This window comes from Diorhabda carinulata, chromosome 12 (genome assembly GCF_026250575.1).
Source record: "Diorhabda carinulata isolate Delta chromosome 12, icDioCari1.1, whole genome shotgun sequence".
Taxonomy (NCBI): domain Eukaryota; kingdom Metazoa; phylum Arthropoda; class Insecta; order Coleoptera; family Chrysomelidae; genus Diorhabda; species Diorhabda carinulata.
This window is the reverse complement of record NC_079471.1, coordinates 8,773,191-8,792,790: the sequence shown is the minus strand read 5'-3', so window position 1 is coordinate 8,792,790 and position 19,600 is coordinate 8,773,191. Positions and strand designations below refer to the sequence as shown.

The 19,600-nt window shown below is 31.8% G+C and overlaps 1 protein-coding gene across 3 annotated transcripts; it reads right to left on the bottom strand.

Annotated features, from left to right (window-relative positions):
• Positions 1–196: 196 nt before the first annotated feature.
• On the bottom strand, positions 197–19,591 carry LOC130900125 (FAST kinase domain-containing protein 1, mitochondrial). 3 transcript variants are annotated; one of them, XM_057810505.1, is made up of 7 exons: positions 18,822–19,591; positions 17,927–18,213; positions 15,633–16,645; positions 11,147–11,297; positions 10,949–11,072; positions 8,885–9,068; positions 197–6,816 (listed from the first exon to the last, which is right to left on the bottom strand). In XM_057810505.1, exons 1-7 carry the CDS (start codon positions 19,537–19,539, stop codon positions 6,588–6,590), a joined length of 2,706 nt encoding a protein of 901 aa, XP_057666488.1. In that variant the 5' UTR covers positions 19,540–19,591; the 3' UTR covers positions 197–6,587. The 3 variants fall into 3 exon arrangements, with proteins under 3 accessions (XP_057666488.1, XP_057666489.1, XP_057666490.1); XM_057810506.1 differs by having other exon boundaries at positions 8,885–9,062; XM_057810507.1 differs by lacking the exon at positions 197–6,816 and having other exon boundaries at positions 8,953–9,068; positions 10,941–11,072.
• Between the last annotated feature and the right edge of the window lie 9 nt (positions 19,592–19,600).

The window sequence follows — 19,600 nt, the reverse complement described above, 5'->3', positions numbered from 1 at the left end:
ACCGAGGGCCGGATAATCGAGTTTCTACTGTATTCCTGTTACATTATACAAAGTTGAATTGGCAGTCCTTACTTTATTTCATATCAAAACTTTTTTTCAGGATGAAGTTTTATGAAATAAAATTATAACTTCTTTCATTACAAAATATTATTTATTGTTAAATTTTTTCCCAAAACCAATAGCTACAGAGAAAAAAAGGCAGTAATTTATAATTTTTTTATTAAATTTAGTGGAAAACAGTAAAAATGTAAAATGTAATACGCTTAATAATAAATGCTTATAAGTAAGGGTTGCTTCAAGTGTCTAGTACTGAAATTTTAGAAAAAAAAATAAAAATCCCATTTTAATGAACAATTTTTAGAGGTGATATCTCGGAAAGGGGTGGGCCGAGGAAATTTTGTTATAGGAATTATAATTTCATACGAGCAATCAACTCCTGAATTTTGTCACATGACTTTAGAAACACCCTGTATATGAAAGTGTTGAGCCGTATTTTTATTATTATATTTATGGTTGGGTTATTTATCTGTAGTATTTCATATAAGAAAAAAATGCTTTATGTTTGAGTATTTTTTACTCGTTTTCTTTCAACACATTTCAACATTTTATCCCGACGAGGCGCCGACAAATGCCCTAGGGACTTGTGAAAATTATTTCTTAATACTACATTTTACTCGGCGTTATTAACTGACGGTTTCAAATCAATTTACGTGTAAATTAAAAATATTTGGAATATTTTGCCTGGATAAATAATAACATTCATGAAAAGTATATAAATAACAGTTTTTTTGTTATTCTTTCAGCGAAAGGTGCGCATACAAATACTTGCATTAATATAACAAAATACTTAAAAAAAAACATCATTTTCAATGTCACGAAAAATTTATTTCTTGTTTGTAACAACTCAGACAGTGTTATAGTAGGTCGATCCCATTGTAAAAGAGAATATTCATAAAGTACATTATACATTCAAGTGTCGTATTGTCGTATATTGTTTTTGAAAAATGGCAAGGTAGATAAACTTTCTCTCGAGTTTTAATAAATAAACCAAGTAAACCACGATAAATTATAAATTACGTCGACATGTATGTTTCTGTGTAATGAAACTAGTGAGGTTATTATAGGGCATCGGATTGGCTGTAAAATTAACGCTCGGTATTTAAGAAAAATAATAGAATTTAAAGAAGAAATCTTATATTTAAATATCTCGTGTCATAATGTTAGCTACTATACTCCTCCGAAATGGCTTCTCATGTTAATAAACACGTGTTGTGATCTCCCGCCAACAACGGCCATTACCGTACCTGTACATATTGTACTTAACATTTTTTACAAATAGTTTTAAATGAAAACAGAAACGTGTACATGTTTAATAAATTATACGTGTTTTATCATTGTAAACGATAAGTCAAATAATAAGCAAACGAATACAATATTAAGTCACATTAAGTTTCACCAATAAGTATTTTAACTTCATTTATTTATATGTTCTATGTACAGTCAGCAATGTCAGCAAGATGCAAAGAGACCAATGTGAGTTGCCGAACAATCAAATCTAAAGTCATGCAAGATATTAGAGCACGAAGATCAGGCGAAGAAATCCAACAAAACATTGCTTATGTGTGAGTACCGCACAATTATTGCGTAAATCACCATCAAAAGTACGAGATGAACGAATTCAACAGAGACCATTAGAACGAAGATAAACTCTGCCTATGATTGCGTTGGGTGGACGGAGTGCTTTTATAGCCGGTCTCAAGCCCGGATAAAAGAGGAGGGTTCCAAGTAAGGCCAGTGACCTACTTAAATTAAAGTGCACCTAGAACCAATGACGTAGCCTCGGAATTGACCGGATCCAATGATAACTACCTAGCGGAAACAAGGACTAAACGCAAACGGAAGCCGATTTTACTCAGAGTGGGATGTTTGAATGTACTCGTAACATCATTTAATAACAAGGGTCAAGAAATTATTCTTGAGATGAAAAGACATAAGTTAGATATGTGTGCCCTATCGGAGACCTAAAAGAAGGGCAAAGGAAACAGCAAATATGGGGAGTACTACTGATATATAGCGGCAAGGATAAAAATGAGAGAGCAGCATCAGGAGTAGGCCTACTGTTACAAGAGAAATTTGAAGCCCACATCAACAATGTGGAATACATTAACGACAGACTATTACAGGTGACAATCGAACTACAAAGGTCAAAACCAACACATATAATAAGAGCAAACCACAAGTATATATAGACTTTTTCTACCACATATTACAAACAATTTCAATGCGAGAATTGGTCATGAAGTTATACCCGGTATCAAAAATCGACGTCGAAACGGCATGGGCAAAGTTAAGAGCGACCATACTGGAAGTAGCAAAGGAAGCGTTTGGAAAAAAAACCATAAAGAACGGGGGAAGATCAAATACTGAACTTTTGTTCAGAAAAGAAATTAAGATGCTGAATGAAGAGAAGAGAAAATCGTAAGAAATAGGGTCTACGAAAATATTTGGAAAATGCAGTGATATGGAGAATGATCTCTACGGGAGACAAAAGAAAATATGGGAAAAATGGGAGAGGTAGTTTAGAGAACTCTACGATTCAACAACAACAACTACATCAACATAGAACTTACATCAAGATAAATCTTGTAGTACGTTTCAGGAAAAATTAACATAACTACGTCTCTCTACCTTTCACACTGCTTGAGTTCATGAAGAAAGTCGTTAACCAGCAAATCTTGAGTCTGCTAACATTATCAGATACCATCAATACGTAAACATAGATCAACCGAGGACCTCCTGGCCTATGTCATCAATGTATGTACTGAAGCTATAGAAAAAGAAGGCTTTTGACAGTGTTCGGCATGCCTAAGATCGATCCATCTAGGTCGCTATTGATGGACACACTTTAGGAAGTTCTGTTGTTCATCAGGGATGCATTATTTCACCTACTCTTTCGCCTGTACATCAACAATTTACTCGACAAAGCTGCAAACCCAATATATAGCTTCTTCGACGATAGCACACTGATGTCAAATTAAACGCCCCAATAAATTAAACTTACACCTCAATCCGTACACAGCAAAAGATCAATACCGATTTTGAAAACATTATGAAGTAAGGTAGAAGCAAACTGATTGAATTTAATGCAGCAAAGACTCAGCCTGCTGTTTTTACAAAGAAGGCGGCCATTGTAGCTCAAAATTTGGTCCTGTCTGGACATTAAATATTCCATCACACCGCGAATTCGCTTTTTTGGTATTAAGGTTCGAAGCAATATATCCTGGCATAGTCACGTAGCCGATTTAATCGATGCAGCTCCACAAAAACTTGGAGGCCTTTCTAGGACCAAACAACTGTATATCCCGCAACAGCTTCTAATCCTCTACATCCATCTTTGGCTCAATACAGAGAGTAATTCCACTTATAGGCGATACAGAATTGACCAGAAACTTAGACAGCTCAGGGTATAGAAGATAGGTCACCGACTTGACTCTGTTTTACCTAAACTACCACGAGTTGTCTCAGACGTGGCTCATGAACACTGTGGAAACAGCTCCAAAGGCATGTCTTTCCAGAGCACTATAACCTACAAAAGTTCAAGATCAATATCTACACAGCAGGCACCACTCGAATTACTTTTGAGTGTAAAGGGTTTAGTCTCTTGTGCTTGCTTTTTACTTAAAAAAACTCATATTTCTTGGTTGCTTTCGCCTCATAGTGACTCCAATTGTATTTCTTTAATAAATATGTTTTATGTACTTAATTAAATTTTTATTATTGTGTTCTCTTCGTCATCCTCGACTGAGGTTTTCTTCAGAAATTTTACTTATCGAGGTTACAACAAAGTGAAAGTGGCATATGTTAAATCTAACGAAGATTTCAAAGTTAGTTTTACCAAGCAACTACAACCAGAACACAACAACTTGTACATGCCTTACACTTTTTACATGTTTGCCAAAAAACCTACAAAAAGTGATTGAAGAAGATCTCACCCCGACATAGTCCAATTAACTTTTGAATATGTTCTGTTTGCTGATAAAGAAATAAATATTGAAAATTCAGAAGACAATGGCTTATGTTACCATTTATAATAAGTAGTTAGTGTAGATCAAAATATACACAATATAAATTTCTTTGGGACATCCTCTACATAAAGCCAATGAACCTGTTTACTTTATATCCTCCAATGTATGTGTTCTTTAAAACCATAATAAGGATTAAATGATAAATTAAGAAGCAATTGATTGTATGTAGTATCAGCCCAGTTTATCTAATAACACTGACATTACGCCCAATTTAGTTTAATCAAGTATGATTCTTATTGCTCGGAATCCATTGTTTTTACTTTGTACATTTCATATTTTTAGTACCTATTCATTTCTCTCGTGTAATGAATCGCAAGATTTATATATAAAATAATAAATTTCTAATTAATTTTTTTATTTATATTACAGGGGGTATTTTTTTCTTGTGGATATGTCAACATCGTTACAGCTACCATTTCAAATTATTTGCAGACATAAAGAATTTCCCAAAAGTAGTTGAACAAATCAAACATACGATTCTGTAAATGGCACGCCTTATATTTGATCACATTTTTGGATTTGAAAAAACATAGGTTTTGCCATTCTTGAGATTTTCCATTTTTTGCGAAAGTGAATAGTAGAAGTTAAATTCCGATGAATCTAATTAATTTAGGGTCACATTCGCTAAATACAAACAATTATTTAATTACATGGTACACCCTGAATATTTTCAGTACGTTGAATAGTTTTCTGTACTAGACATCTCTCTGAAAAAAAAATTTTTCACACTTGACTGAAGATTTATCACCCAAATGGGGCCAACACACCATTCGAGAAATGAACAGAAATGCCATTAAATGGTATACCCACAGGAGATCATCATCCTATCCGATAGCCAAACAACCATTAGAGTTGTTTGGCTATCTCAAAGTCATAAAATCCATAGGAGTGCCTGGACAAGCTAAATAAGCTAAACAAGAAGAATAATGGATTCCGGAAAATACTGAAGTAGAGGGAAACGAAATAGCAACCCACTTGCTACAGTAGGGGCAGCAAATCCTTCATAGAACCTGAACTCTTTTGTGGTATCAGCTATAGAACAATAGAAAAAGCAGTGGAAAAGAAAGTAAGAGGGGTAAAACTGGGACAATCTACAGGGGCTGAGACAGGCAAAGACGCCTGTGAAGCTATAATCTGGAGAGATCTGCTGTATGGACTTCAATGGATACCTGAAGACGCAGAAAATGATACCTCTATCCACATTCTCTCGAAGTGTGGGACAATACGTAAGTCCAAACCACTACACCTGGGAGCGTATGGAATAGAACAAGATCTCTGGCAGCTTAGATCTGAAATTTCTGAGAAAGGAGAAATTAATAGATAAGTGAAAACTGAGGATTCTCAATATCACAGCAAAAAAGAGGAACACAATAGACCCTTTGCAACACAAAACATTGATGATCACCAAAACCATCTCAAAATGTGACTTAGACTCACAGAACATGCCAAAAATTATGAAAATCGATTCAGACCAACTGTTTTTGTGATTGTTTTTCAGAAAAACTTTAATGCATTAAACTAATTTAACAAGATGATTTCGAATATAGTGAGGTTCAATCATCGTATTTGCATTTCATGATTCTACATGTGGGTAAAGTTAGCTCAGCTTTTTTCGAAATTCAAAAAAATAAAAGTTGTGCTGAATTGTGGCTTAGGATGCTAGCACAACCTTCACTTTTGCGATAAAAATTTTTTTTCAAGGTGTTCCAATTAATTTTCCTAATTCTTCTCTAGTATAACAAATTGCACAAAGCTAGCACAATTGAAACCTATTTTTTTTTTCGAAATTAGAAAATGGCTGGACTAACTTTTTCTGAATTTTTGATCAGATCATAGAACTTGTAATATTAAAAGAAAAATTTGTTTCGCATCTCAAGTGGCACAAACTTAACACAATTCAAGACAACTTTGATTTTTTTGAATTTCGAAAAAAGCTGGGCTAAATTTACCCACATGGATTCTACATCTAAGCTTTGAGACATGTGCCAACCTGTATAGACTATGACAAATATATAATACTGAATGAATAACTTGATGCTGAATAATTGGTGACAAAGTTATACAGATATACACTTGTAATGAAAAATCAAAACCATGCTTTTAAGAGTGCTATAAACTGAAAATAGAAGAGTTTTTACTGAACACACTGTTTACACCACCACTACACCAACACTCACAATTACAATGTCTGACGTGCATTTCGATAACCAAGTCTTCGGAGTCTGTTTACCTTCAGTCTCTGAAGATGATATCTTGGTTATCGAAACGCGAGTCAGGCAGTGTAATTGTGAGTGTTGGTGTAGTGGTAGTGAAAACAGTGGATTCAGTATGAATATCACCAACGATTCCAGAGACTTATTTGCACAAATGGATGAGATAGGCTCCATACTCTGCCGGGTATTTTTGTTGGGAGATATGTTATTCCATACAAGTGATGTTGAAAAATTTTTTTTTTATTATTCCACTTATCAAATGTCATTTTAAACAACCACTTCGCGTATGTCATCTTTTCGATAAACATTGAACTGTTTCCCAATTGTCAGGCCATATTAACTTCTTCAAATATTCTATTCGTTCACTTGAATATAATAAATTAGTCCATTCGTCGAATTTCATTATTGAAACATTGTAACCCATTATTTCCAAATGTCTTATTTTCATCTGATAAGTGCCTCTCAAATGGATGTAAAACCGGGTAAAAGCATAATTACGAACAAGTAGTAGAGCCATCCTGAAACATTGTAAACTTTTCAGTTAATTTGATATATTACTCGAAAAATAATGAGTTCTTAAACATTTTTGTATTATTTTTAATGTTCTTGATTTTAAATCTATTTTAATAAATTGCTTTTTTATAATGAACATTGTACACGTTTTGATTCTAAATATTACATCTATCAAATAGAATTATTAAATTTTTAAATCTTAGTCATCAATTTTTATGAATATAAAAAATTTTGAAAACTATCTTGTTTTCGATTTAATTCCATTTCAAAATTTATAATAGAAGATAGGTGAAAAGAACACGAAAGAAGGGAAAAGGAAGCTCTGGTTAGCTAAGCAAAGGACACACTGAATTTGGTGTTTAATTTTGCCACATTCCCAATACGAAAAAGCTCATAATCTAGCTTTTTACACCACCACTACACCAACATTCACAATTACACAGTATGACTGAAAATATTTTGATAAAGACGTCAATAAGTTATATATTTCTTCAATTTTTTTTCTTAGACCTTTTGATACATTTATGCATCTAAATGTTCTCGACAGACTAATTGACGTCTTTATCAAAATATTTTTAGTCAGACAGTGTAATTGTGAGTGTTGGTGTAGTGGTGGTGTAAAAAGCTAGATTATGAGCTTTTTCGTATTGGGAATGTGGCAAAATTAAACACCAAAGCTTTCGAATACTTATGTATTCATCGTCTGGGAAATAATTACTTAAGAATCAAGATTCGACGGTTTTAAATGTAGTTTCTTGTAAAAACATAAAATTCATCGATTTCAAAATTCAATATTCAAATTGACGCTTTGGTCTTTATACTTAAACGTAACAATATACCACAAAAATAAACTTAAGAAATTTGAACAAAAAATATAATATGGGGATTGGATGGTTTTGGATAGTTTATATTCAACTTTTATTATAATTTTTTTATTTAATTCTATAATCAATATTTATAGAAAAAATAGTTATTGAAAATTCAAAAATTTTGTAGGTAGTTTACACATTTCAGTAAGGTATAAAATAAACACTGAACATATGATTAAAAGTAAATACGACAGTTATTCTCTCGGTTGTTCTAAAATAATCATTATTAAACTTTGAATAATCTGATAAATGGTACATGAATTGTGTTTTGTACCAGGATGTGAAAATACCACGACTAAAACACCCGATAAAGTTTTTTTTATGATACCAAGAAATTCGAATATACTACAACAAAAAAGGTTTGAAAGTGTTGGACGTTTTGACAATCCTGGGAGATGTAATTATTTTTATTGCCAGGAACATTTTAATATAAAGTAAGATTCAAATTTAACTTATTTTAATAATTCATAGTGATTAAGTTTATTATGCTTTTAATTTTTAGCGTGATTATGTAACAATGTAAGAACTTAATCTATAAAAGGTTTATCCCTTTATTCTTATATATAGAAAAATGTTTTATTCATACGTCACTAATAAATAAAAACTGTATTATAACAGCACACGCTACGTTACCGGCAACGATAACCTCGTGATCATCAAGGAGACAACTGCTCAATGTTTTTATTAAACCTATGACGTCACAACTGAAAACCAATGAGAATCGTTTTCTTATGTAGTTAAAAATTTGAAATTTTAGCAATTTTGAACTAAATATGTTTAGATATTTATTTTTTCACTTTTAATTAAATATTTCACTTTCTGGCATTATTTCATATCAAGAATAAATATTTTTAAAAAAATGCAAGTACCCTATTCTGTTTTATAAATTCGAAGGTGTATATAAAAAATCTCTTCTGTTTATATCAATGTCTTTAACGTCGAATAATACTATGTCAAAGTCAAAATGTCAAAAAGCTTCCCTGTAAAAAACAACTTAGTTATTGAAACAGACCAGAAATTAAGAAATTTGTTAAAAAAAATTATGAAGTGAAAATAAAGTCACAAAAATTGGAGAATACCGAATTGCTATAAGCACTGTTCATTTCAATATCTTAACATTGGACGTTAGTACTTTCTTTTCATTCATTTAAAAAATTTTATTTGTTTAAATTCAACTATTCGAATCATTTTCATAAATACATACCTCTTGCTTATGGATTTTGAATGGGGAGGTACTATTTTATCTTCCTTATTCAAATTTATAATAAAATCAATGTGATACCCATATGGAGTGATTACATTTTCCAGTACATCATTACCAGCTATTTCCACCAAATACTCTTTTATTGATTTAACTATATTAAATTCGGCGTCAATTGAATCTAAAACTTGAATATTCCATTGATATTGTAGGGTGTCGAATTATCAGATGAAAACTCCCCAATTAAAATTAAGCGAAAAGTGATTTAAATCATAAAAGATTAGACAAAAGCCTCATCAAGTAGGTACAATATTATAGCACTGATTAGTTTTATTGAAGAAAAAATTCTAAATCGAATCTGATTGAAAAATATGTACAATAAAACTTTCCCAAGTTTGCTATAGAATAAGTAAGAATACACTCCACTTCCAACAAAATCAATGTAACCTTAAAAAATATTTCAGTCAATTTGAACAATTAAATAAAGTTGAAAGAAGTAGTCTAAAGTTAACTCTACACAACGATTCCAATGTTGCTTCCACGATTCAAAGCAGCCTTGGTAAACGTCCAAAGTTAACCAGGTTACAACTTCTCTACCACTTCCCAAAGGATCTATTATGTCACCCTTTCTTGCTGCGATACTGGAGAACCCAATGTTTATAGCTGATACCTCCCATCAATTCCATTTCTTTTAAAAAGTCTAGAATGTGGGATGGCTTCAATTGCCAGAGATCTTCATCGTGTATTTCAATTGCTCCCAGGTGTAGTGCTCTGGAGTTCCTTAGTAATTCACACTTCAAGAGAATGTGGATAGAGGTTTTGTGCTCTGTGCAACAAAATTCGTGGATTGTTCTTACTTAGGTTGTTACATTCAGTAGATCTACTCTGGTTATAGTTTCCCAGAAGAGTATTTGCCTGTCTCAACCCTAGTAGGTTGTCCCAATAATTGCTTTTGCTCCTATCTACTTCTTTTCCAGTGCTTTTTCCATTGTTCTGTAGCTGATACCCCAGGAGGGTTCAGGTTCCATGAAGGGCTATTATCAGCTATTTCATTTCCCTTCGCTCCGGTATGTCCCGGAATCCATTGTAGAGTTTGGATTTTATGTTATTGGAGTTTAGAGCTCTAATGGCTGCTTAATTATCGGACATGATGATGATCTCCTGTTTGCGATTGAACTGAACAGAAACAGAGATACAACCTCTTGTGTTGGGACCCATTAGGATCCGTTAAAGTGTCCCTTATTTTACCGTCCATTAACGTATCGTTTTCGTTTACTTAATTTTTGTCTTGTATTAATGTGACTGAAGAATCATAAACCTAACTTCTATTTATTATTGTATTCGCTAAGATTTATTGTACATTGACCGCTCCTAATGGGAACCAACGTCATAGTTAAGCGATTCCAAGTGTCCCTTAGACACTTAATAATTTTTATTTTATATTGATGTGACTCTAACCATAAATATAATTATAGATTTTGTGTACAATAGGATTCTGATATTTAAAGCGGTTTGTAAACAGATACGAGGTTCTTAATATTTCGGCACTCGTCAAGTGTGGTAGTCGAATTATTGAAATCAAGTTTAATTAATTATTTTTCTGCATAATTAATAGTTTTTCACAAAGTAGTTTTAATGTTTTAATACAAAGAATATGGTCAACCATAATTGGTTAGCCCGAAGAAATATTAAAGGAATAAGCTCAAAATTTAATGTCTGTCGTTCTGAAGATGTCTTATATTCTTAAGAGAATATAAAAATATGATTTATGTTGATCTCTAACGGTTAGACTGGTGACTTGATCATGGTTTATATCTAAAATGTGTGTTTGACAAAAATTCATAGCTGTAATTGAATTATATTTTCTGCAAATTTTGAAAAATACTCAATGAAAGTTAAAATCGCGAGAAAACTGATGAATAATAAAAGAAAATTCGTCATCATATAGTGTTTTGTTTGTAATATGACATTTTCAAAACCCAAACAATTTCATCTGAAATATTGTGTAACAAATTTTCCATTATAGAACCAATACTGAAACCTCAAAAGGTTTACATACCTACTTACATATTTTCTGTGTTTCCTTAATGTATTTTTCATGAAACCATGGAACACCAAACTGAGGATATTCTAAACAAACAGCTCTGTTAAGATACATTAAGGTTTGCCTCACTCTTTGTGGGTATTTATCCTAAAACAAAAAGAACAAATTAATATTGTATTAACTGATGGTATACAACATAAACAATTATAAATTCAATTTACTTTTGAATAACAGTTGGCCAATTCATTGTCTAATCTATCCATAAATTCAACGTTGAAGATTTGTTTCACTAGAAAACTTGGCAACTTGTTGAAAAAACTTAGAGAAAGGGCGCTTTGCAGAAACGCTAATCCGCTCAGTCTCTCCTGATCCCTAAAAAAGAAGTTTTAGAAAAATGTGAAAAGCTTCAAGTTTTGAAATCACAAGGTTACAGCACCTCAAAGTTATGTTTTTTCTAATGAAACACTATATCGATTATCTTGAATTTTAATTCGACCCATTTTTTCTATTGGTTTTTGATAAATTTTATTCTCACTCTGTATTTGAAGTCATTTTCAACAATAACTTTTGTTCCCCAAAGGTAACGGGTCAGCAGCTATTATTAGAACTTCTAACATTGGTTCGTCTTTCAACTGAGGCTATTTAAATATCAATTGCAGAAAACAGTTAAACGAGGATCAATCAATATTTCATAAATACGCACGGTACTCATACCAAATTAAGAAATGAAAAATAATGTTTACTCCCCATATAAAATTCGGTAAACATCTAACAAACTGTCAGTCCACATGGACTCATCATCTCCACTGTTTACCAATGAAATCATTGAATCGTAAACATAAATGCATTTCTATTGGTCGAAGCAGTCGGAAGGTATTTGTACACAATTTCCTCGAAATATTCCTGCCAGACAGTATGCGATAAGCAGAGGCGTGGCTTAGTGAGATTTATTTAATTCATAAATTTCTTTAAATAAATAGAAATATGGCGTTCTTTACCTCATGGGCGAATGAAGAAAATGAAATTGCACAGTGTAGTGAGAATAAAGGCAGGTATGAATTTAATAATAAAGATTTAAGTATACAAACACAGCAGGTTATTTTAAATATACGAGTATTCGAATGTTTAAAAAATGTTTTAAACACAAAAAACTGAATAAACGAATGGCAATAACCGAATCGTCAAGGATCGTTCGATGACAACAAGATTATTTTCGTCAGATAAAAGACTACCGAAATTCTAATAGACAAATGGGGTACAAAAAAGGCTCAGTTCACGTCTGGTACCCTGTTTAAGCCAAACTCCCTTACAGGCAGGTACATTTTACTCGTCTATTTACGTTTACGTATAATTCAGTTGTATCAAGTTAACATGGTATAATAATGATTTTTTTTCCAACTAGGACTACAATTAAGTGTATCTGTTTAAATAACGGCGAATAATGAGATATAATATTGGTAAAAAGGAAGGAGTTTCATTAAGAGAACCACAAGAAAAATACGGAATACCCAAGGACACTATAGACCTTAGGGTGAAACATCGTTATTCGTTGAAGCCAGGTGGACAAACTGTTATGACCCCAGCTGAAGAGGCTAAATTAGTGGAAAATATCCAGCTAAGCAGAGAATGGGGATTTCCCTCAACATCAGTAATGTGGGTACTTAATTAAGGTATATCTTGACAGTTTTCGTAGAAATGTGGTCAAATTGAAAAATAACCTACCAGGCAGAGAATTTATGAGAAGCTTTATTAGAAGGCGCCCAAAGGATCTATTGTGTCCCCCTTTCTTGCTGCGATACTGGACAGCCAAGTGTTTACAACTGAGTGGGATTGATGGATCAGCTGTAAACACTGGGTTCTCCAGTATTGCAGCAAAAAAGCGGGACACAATAGATGCTTTGGGTAGCAGTGACTATGAGACCCCATACATACATACATGACACCACGAAATGCTTTCTAACCGATGGTGTTGAAATATTAAGAGAGTTGGGGCAGGAGGTTATAAACAAGTATTTTGACAAGTAAAGCTTGAACGACGATTAAACAAATACTTCGGATGATCGGGAAGGAGCAAGGTTTTCATCAGAAGAGGTTCCAAGCGTGCAAATAAGGATAATAGATAGTTAGAAGGCCGGAAATCGATAGTAGGACTCAAAATGGACCAGTAAGGGCTACATATAATAAGTCTGAATCTTCCTGGTTTAATGAAGCTATTTTCGAGAAATGGTTTAGAGCTATTACCTTACCATAGTTCAAAAAATTGCCCAAAGATTCTCCAAAGGCGCTTATAAGCGATAATTTCGCCAGCCATATTACATATCGTTATAGAATTATGCAAAGAAGATAGCACACACATATGTCAACCATTAGATGTGGCTTATTTTAGGTCTTTAAAAGGAGTTTGGAGAGATACGCTTTTGAATTGAAAGATAAAAGTAGGGGTGTAGTGCCAAAAAATAGATTCCCCAGATTATTGAAATAATGTTTGAAAAAACTGGACGAGAATTATAGAACATTAAACAAACCAATATCGGGTTTCCGCGCATCTGGAATTTACCCAATAAACAGACAAAAGGTGCAAGAAAAGTTGCCACCCAATTTTAGAAGAGCGCCTCGAAGCTGAAAACTCAAAGAACAATATTACAGTAGATAATGCTTTCAAAACATTTCTAAGCTTTTTTTATTCTAAAGAAAGCTTTATCAATGTAAGAAGAATTCAAGTAGAACCAGGAAAAAGCATTGAAAATGTTAATATTAGCAATACAATCCAAAAAAACATTAAAGAAGAATTAACCGATCAAAATCAGAATGTATACCGAGCCCCATCAACTTCTAAAGAAAAAAAAACTCTTAAAAGAGTCCGGACCTACAGAGATTCCGATGATTCGTGACATAATGGGATCTCGAATTTAACTATTCTTATGACAGGGATGGTGGTGAGGTAAATCCAGAAGAACTAAAGACCTCCACAAATGTCAAACATTTTTAAGTTTATAGGAAAAATAAGTACAAAAAAAATTTTGTATTCACATGCAGCTTTATACGCCATTTCTAAGGTTGAAGACATTACAGATGTTGAAGAAACACAATTATTGTCAAAGTTCGTTCCTGTATCTCTTCATCGCGGTAGATATACTCTTTCAGTAGAATTTTAGTCATTAGATTTTTTTCTGTTCTTTGGAAAGTTTTTTTATTCAGTTTCTATATTTATCTGCAGATAGGTTATCAAAGAATATTTTATGTTTATCTACTACTTTTTCAAAATGATCGCATATATATTTTAAAAATGATTTTTGATGTCTCAAGTCTGAAACACGATTAGCATACTTGAGTTTCAACACAATTTAGGCTGTGTCTCAAGTCGCCGCCCCTGTGGAGGTGACTTGAGACACCATAAAAGAAAATTATATATAGGTACAAAGTACAAAAATAAATATTTCCTGCACTGAAACAAGTTGTTAATAATTTCAATGAAATTATGACCAATGACCAAATCTTAAGACTTAAAAAATGACGAAATCTGGCATTTAGAATGATTTAAGAAGGAAAAGTAAAGCTATTTTCACGACACCTAGCAGAAATTTCCTCCTTCTCAATGATTTTTAAGATCAGACTATCCAAAACGAACTAAATAGAAATCAAGATACATACACGACAAACATAAGACTTAGAAGTCCAAAGAAATTGAAAGTAACAATTTCTCTTCTGAAATCATCAAAAAATATAATAACACTGAAAATGTTGAAGGAATTGCCCCAAAAAAGGGATCGTGATGCTGACTTGTATATTTAACGCGATCTCAAGACTGCAGTACTGGCCAAAAATATTTAAAAAATCTGAAATAATACTTATCCCAAAACCAGGAAATGATCTAACCAATTCATCTTCATAGAGACCAATAAGCTTATTACCTACCATTTCGATACTTTTTGAGAAATTTTTATTGCAACGAATTAATCCCAACTGAATATAGTTCCACACCATCAATTTGGTTTTCAGCAAAAACACTCAACAACTCAACAGTGCCATCGAATTGCGCATAAAATAAATTTAGTATTGTTCAGAAGTATGTTTAGACATAAGTTAGCATTTCATAGAGTTAAGCATGACAGCTTTCTATTTAAAATCAAATGGAGTCTTCCGACTCCATTTTTCAACCGAAATCATATAGAAAACAGATAGACTCTTTTGAACAAAAATATAAGGCAAAACGTTACAATTTAAACCCATGAATCTGGGGTGTCTTTTAATATACATTAACAACGTTTCTCAATAATCTTGATAAAAATATCTAGAAATGCACCTAGATACCAAATTGAACAAACTTAAAATAAACGCAAATAGACCTTAAAATGAGAGAATTGTATTGATTGCTAGGCATAAAATCAAAAATGTCGTTAGAAAATAAGATCTTATTTTACAAGACTGTCATCGTTCCAATCTGGAATTTGGCATACAACTGTGGGACTGTGCCAGCAATTCGAGTATAGCCTTTATACAAAAGGCAGAATCTAAGATTCTGTGAGCAATTATCGACGCTCCCTGGTATGTTTCAAACCAGATAGTCACAAAGACCTTGTAATTGGAACAGTACAAGAAACAATATAATAGAGAAGCCAAATTTGCAGAAAGAAAATGGCCATTCTTGTTGCTACTTTGTTAATTTGAATCAAGAGAAATAGTATGAAATAAAATGATTACCCTTACCTTATAATGATATCAGTTATGGTGAGAAAGAATTTATCAGCATTTATGGGAAAGTATGCTAAATAAAAACATAAAAATAACAACTTCTCAGCATTGAATCCAACAATATTACCACGTTTATTCACAACATATTCAGTCATTTTATTAAAAACTTCTGGGACAAGTGTGTTTGTACTTAAGAAAATGTAACTAATGGTTTCTAAGAACTTTGAAGACATATAATCCATTTCTTTAAATGCCATAATGAGATTATCAATTTCATAATTATTATACTCATTTCTCAAAATCGCTGCTTTTATTAATAATGCATTTGTTTCAAATCTTTTGTGATTTAATGACAACAGATATTGGGAAGCTTCGTTCAAAACGCATTTAATTTCGGAATATTGTTCTTGTGAACAATTATTCTCATTTATAAATATCCGTGACAGCATAAGACAGTCTAGCCCCTTCAACTGATATGGATTGCTCTTAAATTTTTCCAAGAAAATCTGTATGAGTGATTTATCTTTAGCATATAATGTAACAAACATTAATAGAACAGTCAAATCTGAGGGGAAAATAATTCTATCATTTTGAACAATGTCGATAATTTGTTGAACAGCTTGTTTTTCGAATGTTTTATTTCTATAGTTATCAATATCGGTATTAAACTGCATGTAATTGTGACATGCTTTAATTAATAAATGAATACTATTATCTTCCTGTATTATATTTCCCCACAACTGCCAATACTTATGGCATAATTGATAATCAGAAATTTTAATGTAAGAAAATATTTTCCGCAACAGAATTAAATTTGCTATTCCCATTTTATCCTTGATAAGTTTATTTATATCCTTTCGAAGTTGTATCCTTTGCAAAGGAGAATTAAAATAAATTAATGCTGAAAATAATTTTAAAGCTGTATTCGTGTCCAGGTTACCGCTTTCTTCATATTGCTGCCAGTATTTTGCGGCACTTCTTTGGATATCATTTAGTAAATCCCCCGGTTCTTGAATTTTGAAAAATATCTAAAAATTATTATTGAAATAAATGCATCAATACATGATTAAATGGCGGTTGATAAAATTTATACATTTATACAGTTATTAGCTAAAAACTAATTGCAATAAACAAAACAGTACAATCAGATTTCGTAAACTGATTTTTTTAAGTCTTTCAAGTTAACGGGACAAATTATAAAAAAATAAATTCTGACAAGCTCAAAAACTGCCATTTTTATGCCGTGAAATTTCTAGAATTTGCCGTTAATTATTTTTTAAAATAATGGGGTGGCTCGATAACTTGTGTATCAAGATAACGAGCCACCCCTTAGAAAATGGCTCTCCTTTTTACAATAACTAAAAGTAACTACATAGATAATTGCCACTTGGTTTAACGTTCAAGAAAATATAATTGCCGACACTGGAGCACGTCGTCGGTATTGGGGGCAAAACAGGAAAAAACTATTTCTATGTATGAAATCTGGAATGATTTAATGCCAAGAAATAACCTTTCCCCGTTTTACCCCAGATGCCAACGAGCCCTGAGGTCGACAATGATATTTTCGTGAACTGCAAATTAAGAGGCAACTATCTACGTGCTTTGTTACACTTATTGTTTAAACGGGACTAATATTCCAGGCCACTCTTTGGAATATTGCTTCCCTTTGTACGGATATTCAAACTGAAATCATCATTCATCAAATCATTATTCTGAGAATTTCATTGCAAAAAACGTCACAAAAACGGCAGTTTTTGAGCTTGACAGGGTTTTATTTTTTTATAGGTTAGCCCGCTAACTTAACAGACCTGATTTTTCAAAGCTTTTTCATTTATTGCAAAAGGTTTTTATTTTTGTAGGCCACTTTTTTCATTTGTTATATTGATAAATGAGAAATAAAAGCTAATGAAAACTAATCTGGTCTATCATATAAAAAATGTGTGCTAAAAATAAATACCAAATATCAGTTTTTATAGATGGATTATGTGGATTTGTTTATAATTATTGTATCAATATATTGAGATATGTTAGATTCATTATGGCATTAAGTTATGTCGGTCCTTTGAGATAGTGTTATCTTTCAAAAATGTATATCCTTTTCTGGACAAGACTACACATAACTGTGGCAAGCTTTATATTTTATAATATTATTTCAAAGTATTTGTTACCATGCATATAATAGCCATCATTGAGAGGTATTATAGAAAACCTTACTCAACAATGAGCCCACTGGTTAACACAAATGTTAGCCTCCATTGCAATAAAAATATTGTAACAAAAATATATTACAAATATATGAACATACTCACTTCATAAAGGTGTAGGAGGCGAGATGCATCAAATTGGCTAAATTCATTCTTTAACAATAAAATACATTTAGACATCAAAGGAACATGTTGATCCCTCCAAGACGGATTACTTAGAAATGTTATTATCTTTAGAACTGCATTTTTTTTATCTCCTGTTAATTTTTTATTTTCTAAAAAGTGTTCCACTTTATCTATATATTTTTCAATAACACTTTTGGTTACCATACTCTCTAATTTCATTAGGCAAGTAGTTATACTTTCAAAATCTTCAATGGAATCACATTCATCTAAAATTATTATTGTTCCATTATAGTAATGAAATACTGATGTATAATTAAATTAAATATAAATGATTTATGACTTAGTTACAAAATACTTGTGATGATAACTGACAAACCATTATACCTGATAGATTCGCCAAGATGAAATGAAATAGCATTTCACAGGAAATCTATCAAATTACCTTTAAAACAATGGATAAACAAATAATCAAAATCACAACAATTACTGTAGGGAATCCATAACCAAATAGGTGAGATGCCTTTAACAAGATGATGTAGAAGTAACAACTGCACAAGTCCTTGCATATAATTATACCCCACAATATCACTGTACTAAGTTGAACTTTTGATGTTACATAAGACAAGACATTAAACGAAAAGTGCTTTTCTAATATTAAGTATGGCGAATATTCTCAAAATGCATGCTTAAATATATGTTGTTGCTCTATCATAATGTTTTTTGGCTTTAACTTTCAACATATAAAACTATAATTGAAAAAATTAACATTTGGTATTCCCACTACATAACTAATATAAATAGCTTAACTTCAAAAATTTTAAAAGAAGTTTCATATAAAGTAAATTAAGAAGATCATAAGTTAAATAAATCTCACCTAATAACTTCAAAACATTTGGTATAAACGGCAAAGTCAAAAAATATGGTCTTATTCCACCTTCATGAAAAATAACTTTTATCCACCTACTGCAAGTTCCAATATCAAAATCTTGTAATAAATTTCTCCGTAAATTTTCAGCTATAATACACATTGGATAGTCCTCTATATGTAATCCTATTTTATGTAAGTAAGAAAATGTATAGCTTAGAAGTTCAATATTAAAATTTGGTAATTTATTAATAATTTTATTCAGTAAATCTGTAAAAGCAGGAGAGTCTTTCAATTTATTAAAGAAAAACAATGATGCATTGTCAATAAAGCAATTAATCGTACTGTATTCAACTTGCAAGTCTCTTAAAACTAATATGGTTTGAGTTAAGTGTCTCTCAGACATTTCATTTTTATATTTTTCAAATAAATTCCATACATCTTCTATACATAAACAATTATTCAACTGATTTACTAAAGTATCATCACTATTTTTAAATAAGAGATATTTTGTTCGTTCTGGTGTATCCAATATTTCGGTTTCCAATAAGGGATAATCATCTGGTTCCTCATTCTCCGAAGAATATTGCCTGTAGTTCTGATGTTTTAATGTTCTTTCTATATTAATCCGCACTCTACATATTTTTGAATGCTTTGAATATATTAAGTTGCTAAAATTCTTTTTGAAATTAGATTTATTTCGTAAAATTCGAAAGAGTCTATACATATTTAATAATACATTTTAAATGAGATTAACACGCTCTTCTTCCTTCATTTCGTTCATATTG

Bases quoted from the DNA above. Each gene is read 5' to 3' on its own strand.
- LOC130900125 (XM_057810505.1), bottom strand. From the start codon at position 19,539: ATGTATAGACTCTTTCGAATTTTACGAAATAAATCTAATTTCAAAAAG. The intron at 11,298-15,632 runs GTAAGGGTAATC...CTTCTTTTTTAG, and splicing joins ATAACTGATATCATTATAAG to GGATCAGGAGAGACTGAGCG. The intron at 9,069-10,948 runs GTAAGTAGGTAT...GGAATATTCAAG, and splicing joins TAAGGAAACACAGAAAATAT to TTTTAGATTCAATTGACGCC.